This window comes from Oncorhynchus clarkii, unplaced genomic scaffold, assembly GCF_045791955.1.
Source record: "Oncorhynchus clarkii lewisi isolate Uvic-CL-2024 unplaced genomic scaffold, UVic_Ocla_1.0 unplaced_contig_640_pilon_pilon, whole genome shotgun sequence".
In the NCBI taxonomy this organism is placed as follows: domain Eukaryota; kingdom Metazoa; phylum Chordata; class Actinopteri; order Salmoniformes; family Salmonidae; genus Oncorhynchus; species Oncorhynchus clarkii.
In genome coordinates this window covers 105231-112500 of record NW_027260886.1, presented here as the reverse complement: position 1 = coordinate 112500, position 7270 = coordinate 105231, and the positions used below count along the sequence as shown (strand labels likewise).

The window sequence follows — 7270 nt, the reverse complement described above, 5'->3', positions numbered from 1 at the left end:
GAGGGAGGTTAGAGGGAGGTCAGAGGGAGGTTAGAGGGAGGTTAGAGGGAAGTCATAGGGAGGTCAGAGGGAGGTCAGAGGGAAGTTAGAGGGAGGTCAGAGGGAGGTTAGAGGGAGGTTAGAGGGAGGTCAGAGGGAGGTTAGAGGGAGGTTAGAGGGACTAGTAGCATTGGTGGTAGTCAAACCATAGTGCAACATGGGGCTGATAGAAGGCCCAGAGGTCAAGGATCAAAGGTCAGGGAGTGAGGGGTCATAGAGGGACTGAGGGAGGAACCAGTTAGCTCAGGGAGTTATGATTCTTCAGGCTGTCTGAGCGCCTCACTCTGTCCTCCGAGGTATTTCTGTACCAGCTCCTGACACACAGACTTAGATTGACAGACAGAGGGGGGAGAGATGGGGTGATTTTTATTCATTATAAATTAACATTTTAGTATTTATTGGAGTTTTTATTTTTTATGAGTTAAGGAATTAAAGAAGAAGGGCAGAGAAATAAAGAGAGGGGGAGAAGTAGAGAAATGTTGGAGACTGTACGGTTTAGCTGACCTGGGACAGAGGCATTCTGACCCTGACTTGGCTTCAGGATCCTGAGGGGGAGAGAGAGTGATGAGAAGTATAGGAGACAGTAAGATATGTGAAGTATAGGAGACAGTAAGATATGTGAAGTATAGGAGAAAGTAAGAGATGTGAAGTATAGGAGACAGTCAGAGATGTGAAGTATAGGAGGCAGTCAGAGATGTGAAGTATAGGAGGCAGTCAGAGATGTGAAGTATAGGAGACAGTCAGAGATGAGAAGTATAGGAGACAGTCAGAGATGAGAAGTATAGGAGACAGTAAGATATGTGATGTATAGGAGACAGTAAGAGATGTGAAGTATAGGAGACAGTCAGAGATGTGAAGTATAGGAGACAGTAAGATATGTGAAGTATAGGAGACAGTCAGAGATGTGAAGTATAGGAGACAGTAAGATATGTGAAGTATAGGAGACAGTCAGAGATGTGAAGTATAGGAGACAGTCAGAGATGTGAAGTATAGGAGGCAGTCAGAGATGTGAAGTATAGGAGACAGTCAGAGATGAGAAGTATAGGAGACAGTCAGAGATGTGAAGTATAGGAGACAGTCAGAGATGTGAAGTATAGGAGACAGTAAGAGCCACTTATGTGCAGTCAGTAGGGGGCAGCACTGTTCTCTACTGTACCTGTTAGTGGGAGGGCTCTTTGGCTTCTTCTGTACTTTCTTGGCTTGTCCTGGAGACTCACCCACCCTGAGAGAACAGAACCATACACATCAGAATAATGATGCTTTTATCTCCGTAAACATTCCTATAATCCAAGACTCCCATCTCTCTATCCCCTCTGGTTAGGAATTTCTAATACTGTGATATTACAATACATTACAGAGAATGACATATGGTGACAGAGACAGACATACAGAGAATGACATATAGTGACAGAGACAGACATACAGAGAATGACATATAGTTCAGTGAAAGAGACAGACATACAGACAGACATACAGAGAATGACATATAGTGACAGAGACAGACATACAGAGAATGACATATAGTGACAGAGACAGACATACAGAGAATGACATATAGTGACAGAGACAGACATACAGAGAATGACATATAGAGACAGACATACAGAGAATGACATATAGTGACAGAGACAGACATACAGAGAATGACATATGGTGACAGAGACAGACATGACAGAGACAGACATACAGAGAATGACATATAGTGACAGAGACAGACATACAGAGAATGACATATAGTGACAGAGACAGACATACAGAGAATGACATATAGTGACAGAGACAGACATACAGAGAATGACATATAGTGACAGAGACAGACATACAGAGAATGACATATAGTGACAGAGACAGACATACAGAGAATGACATATAGTGACAGAGACAGAGAGTAATTTAAAAGAGAGTGAGAGAGACATTAACACACACACATAAACAGACAGACACACACTCATAAATGGACAAAGAGAAAGTCAGGCACAGACAGAGACAGAGGATGTGTGTAACCAAGGTTGTGTGTCTCTGCATCTCCCGTGGCAACAGCCTATCAGGCATCTCTGCCTGGCGCTGAGCACTATTGACTGGCCAGTCCACTAACACCACTGTTAACGCCACCTGAACACCGAACACTGATTGGTCTCACACAGCCGTCTGCAGGGCTGGAGGTCAGCCTGTCGATTCCCTCCCATCACTAAACACAGACTCTAATAGAGTGTTCAGCACCAAGCTGAAAGGCTAGCAGACATAGGATAGGAATCCAGCTCCAACTGGGTTGACAGAGTTCAGTCTCATCCATGTCGGCACCCACTGTTCTAATCTACAACAAACACATTCTATGCAAAGGAACAAGAATGTTACTGTTGTGGAATGTATGTTGCCCATTAACATCCATATAGGGCCCTGGTCAAAAGAAGTGCTCTACTTAATAGTGTGCCATTTGGGATGAAGCCCTACGCACATTAAGATGTCATCCGCTACATTTGTTCATTTTAAATGACTGCACAGGGAGTCCTACGAATGACCTTGACAAAATGGCAAATCATCCTACACTTTATCCCACTAGCTACCTCTCACACTGCACCTCTCGGAAAACATTAGTCAGCCACGCTGTGCATTGTTATGACTGAAAGTGGGAGTGTGATCACATTAGCAGCCCACTCTTCCTGTTTTGTTTGGATTTCCAAGGTTGCAGTTTTCTTTATGGGAGGCGCCATCTGGTGGCGGTAACGCCACACTGCACTCTGGAGGAAGGTCAATGATGGAGGGAAGGGGGAGGGGAGAGAGAGGGCTACTGACATTCAGCAGGGAGCAGCGGTGCATTGAAGCAGCAGCCTCTCTCTCATCTCCTCTCCTCTCTCCTCTCCTCTCTCCTCTCCCTCCTCTATTCTCCCCCTCCCTCCCTCCTCTATTCTCCCCCTCCCTCCCTCCCTCCTATATTCTCCCCATCCCTCTCTCCTCTCCTCTGTGTAGACTGACAGACAAGGGTGAAAATCTGGCTGCTGATCAAAAAAGCATCACACCCACCTCTGCCTTCCCCTCACTCCCTCCATCTCTCTCTTCTCCTCTTCTCTCTTCACCCCCTGCCTTCCCCTTGCTCCCTCCATCTCTCCTCCCTCTCCCTCCCTCTCTCTCTTTTCTCCTTTCCTGTCCCTGTATCCTATCCCCCTCCCTCCTCTCTTCCCCTCCCACGTATAGAAGAACAGAGACAGAGAGAGAATGAGAGAGAGAGAGAGAGAGAGAGAGAGAGAGAGGGAGAGAGAGAGAGAGAAAGAGAGGAGAAAGATAGAGGGATAGAGAGATAGAAATAGAGAGAGAGAGAGAGAGAGAGAGAGAGAGAGAGAGAGAGAGACAGAGAGGGATAGAGAGAGAGAAAGAGCGAGACAGGGAGAGAGAGAGAAAGAGGGAGAGAGAGAGAGGAGAAAGACAGAGGGATAGAGAGAGAGAAATAGGGAGAGAGAGAGAAAGAGAGAGAGAGAGAGGGGGGGAGAGAGAGAGAGAGAGAGAGAGAGGAGGAAGACAGAGGGATAGAGAGAGAGAAAGAGGGAGAGAGAGAGAGAGAGAGAGAGAGGGAGGCTGGTGGGTCTGTGTGATGCTAATTTAGCAGACTGAGCAGCCTAATCAGAGAGCAGTAGAGATACACAGACACAATCCCAGGCACAACCCCCCCCCACCCCCCCACCACCCCACCCAGGTCTCCATGGAACTCTGCCTCTGTTCTCTGCTCTTCTGCTCTCCTCCTCTCACTGTTCTACAACACAGACACAGACACCAGCAGGAGGGATGGAGGAAGGAAAGGAGGGTGGAAGGGAGCAATCTCACATGGGCAGGGAACTGCTGCACACACAGGCCCACACACACACACGCACACAGGCACACACACAGGCACACACAGACAGGCACACACACACAGGCACATACACACACACAGGCAAACGCACAAACACAGGCCCACACACACACACACACGCACACAGGCACACACACACACAGGCACACACAAACAGTTACACACACACACAGGCACATACACAGAGGCACATACACACACACAGGCAAACGCACACACACAGGCACAGATACACACAGGCACCCACACACACGCACACACACACACACACACACACACACACACACACACACACACACACACACAGGCAAGCGCACACACACAACAGGCAGACATATACACAGGCACACACAAACAGCAGGCACATATTGTGCAAACTCACACAAAAACGTATGAACATTGTGAATGTTCACAAACACACACACACACACACATATTACACACACAGTAGGAGACAAACAGAGGCTGTTTTTGTGTTCTCTGCGGATGTGTAGAAACAAAAGGAGAGCAGCGGGCCGTTACATCACAGAGAGACTCAGAGATACAAAGAGAATGAGAAAGGGAGACAGAGACTACATATAGAGAGAGAGAAAGAGAGATAATATAGAGAGACAGAAGAGAAAGAGAATACTGAGAGACACAGGGAGAGAGATTCAGCAAGAGAAAGAGAGAGGGAGGGGGAGAGATTCAGAAAGAGAAAGAGAGAGGGAGGGGGAGAGGAATAGAAAGAGAGAGAGAGAGAGCGCGAGAGAGAGAGAGAGAGAGAGAGAGGGGAGAGAGAGAGAGAGAGAGAGAGAGAGAGGAGAGAGAGAGAGAGAGAGAGAGGGGGAGAGAGAGAGAGAGAGAGAGAGATAGAGAGAGAGAGAGAGAGAGAGAGAGACTACTGAGGATAAGGGGGAAGCACCCCACCATTGTAGTTAGTAGGCGTTCCCACCTTGTCATTCACAGGAGCCAGTTCACTGGCCAGCTGCATCCTCCATCCTCCACTACCGCACACTGCAGCTAGCTTTCATGTCTACAGTTGTGCAGAACCACACACACACACCAGCGCACAAGCACACACATTGCAGCTTTCATGTTAGCTCAGAGCAGAGACTCAGGCACACAGACACTGCAGCTTTCATGTTTGCAGTGACCATGGCAATTAAAGGTCCCATCCTGCGCTGGCCATGGAGAATAACACACACACATTGCAGTGCTGTGAGTGCTGGTGCGCTCTATTTCAGAAGGCATGAGTACATATGTCCAGAGAGAGAGAGAGAGACCTACTGAACCTGCAGACAGTATGACACAACACACACAGATCACCCATACACTCTCAAAAGCACAATATTCATTTTTTTCATATATAACATTATCTTTGTGCACGTGTTTTGAAGTGAACAGCAATCGCCCTCATACATAATTTGTCTTTGTCTTCCAGGCTTTGTAAAATAGAGCACTACCCAGCCCCAGTGAGCATCACCTATGCAGTGCGACAGACAGACAGACAGACAGATAGGACATCCCCCCACCCAAACCTGATGATGATGAGTCAGACGCATCAGCCAATGGGGACGGCTGGGGATCCTCTGAGGCACCACCGATGGCACCACCGATGGCAGCAATACAGACACAAGACAGCAGGTCCCTCAGAGCAACCCCCGTAACCCCTGGCAACGGCACTGCTTTATCTCAGCCACCCCTGATAACCAGACAGAGAGACAGAGAGACAGAGAGAGGGACTGCATAGTCTGTCTGACAGACAGTATCCTTCACGGACAGACGGACTGCGGTGTTTTGAGAGAGTCTTTCACAGCCCTGTCTGTCTGTGTCTGGAGTCTAGACACCTGGCAGCCATGGTTACTTAGAGACCACCCCTCCAGAGAGAGAGGGGGAGAGAGAGGGGGAGAGACAGGGAGCTGTTTTAAATTCACGCTGCACTGTTATGTCTCTGGAACGGTCGCTATCATTTTTGGACACCTGGTGGATTGCGATTGGCCAGAATAGGCCCCCTCCGGCTCTGCTGTCCGAGTTCCAGGTTGCGGTGTGTGTGTGACATCAACTGTGTGTGTGTGACATGGACTGTGTGTGTGTGTGTGTGTGACATGGACTGTGTGTGTGTGTGTGACATGGACTGTGTGTGTGTGTGCTTGTACAAGGAAGGGAACGAGCGTGTTCCAATTCAAGATGTCATGCGTCAAAAGAAGCCGCCCCTCCCCTGGATGTATCTCAATGTGCGCTTAAGTGTTATAAAAATGTACATTGCGTGTTTTAACAGATTCTAAATATGATTCTGATATCGACAGAAAGAAAAAATGACTGAATATAACGCTCTTCTTCCGGTATGTATTTTGATGTGCATATTACGGCTATACGACACCATTGAGTCAGCGTTGGTATCTGTCCCGCTTTGTGTTCAATTAAACATTTTTATAAAAATAAAGGTTTCAATATTCACACTAGCGTACTACTTTAGAATGCATGCCTTATACATCGCTTCATTCTAAGTGGGTAGTGTGCTAATTTGGATATTGGGGGGGGGGGGTCAAAACTCTGGAGGTCACCGAGTCGAAGTTCAGACGTGTGCTCATACAACATGATGTACAGTAGACGCCACATCATCACCATAAAGGTTAAAGGTCAGGGCATAGGGCCCGGCCGGCATCATCTCACACGTCGTCATCTCATCTCACCACAGTTCTTCATCAATATCTCTGTCCATCATCTCCATCACCAAAGGCTGCTGTCTCCATAAAAATGAACAAGTATTCGACTCCAATAGATTCTTAGTCCTACACGACTTGAGTTCTCAGCACCATAGAGCTGAATCAACCGTACAGAGACTCAAATATGTCATAATATGGACACCGTACAGTAACACAGTCCTCCCCATTAAATGGGGAACCGTGACTGTTGTACGGTGTCCGTATTCGGACTGTTTCAGTTTTCTGACTCCACATCAAGTGTATCTCTCTCATTCCTTTCTCTGTATGTGGCACTCACAGTAGCGTAGCCTGTTCCCCTTACTGCAGCATTCTCACACACACAGACAGCCTCTTTAGGGTGTAGTGTACAGTACTTCAGTACTACTTTAGGGTGTAGTGTACAGTACTTTAGTACTTCATATCAGTGGACACATACAGTATTAGGGCGTACAGTACAGACAAGAGCAAAGCATCACACCACAAACCTCTTCTTCTTCTGATTCTTGATTATGATGCTCTCATTATTTAATGGTGTATATAAGTATTTGACGCTGTTTAACTGTAAGATGTGATGTACTAATATAATTGTGTATAGTATTTCCTAGAGATGTTTATTTTCTATAAAATGAATATGTTATTGCTTATAAAAATGTTATTAAAAGAATCCATTCAGAAAAGAGACTTTTGGGAATGTCACTCG

The 7270-nt window shown here is 46.8% G+C and overlaps 1 protein-coding gene across 2 annotated transcripts in view; it reads left to right on the top strand.

The window, feature by feature from the left end:
- The window catches only part of LOC139402122 (retinoic acid-induced protein 1-like), a 17545-nt gene extending 10275 nt beyond the window's left edge, over positions 1-7270 (top strand). The window contains exon 4 of one of the 2 annotated variants that reach the window (XM_071146194.1): positions 5307-7270. In XM_071146194.1, coding sequence (XP_071002295.1) covers positions 5307-5315 — 9 coding nt within the window. In that variant the 3' untranslated portion in view covers positions 5316-7270. Of the gene's footprint in view, positions 1-3006; positions 3049-5306 lie in introns of those variants that run through there. The other variant, XM_071146193.1, reaches the window with a different exon arrangement.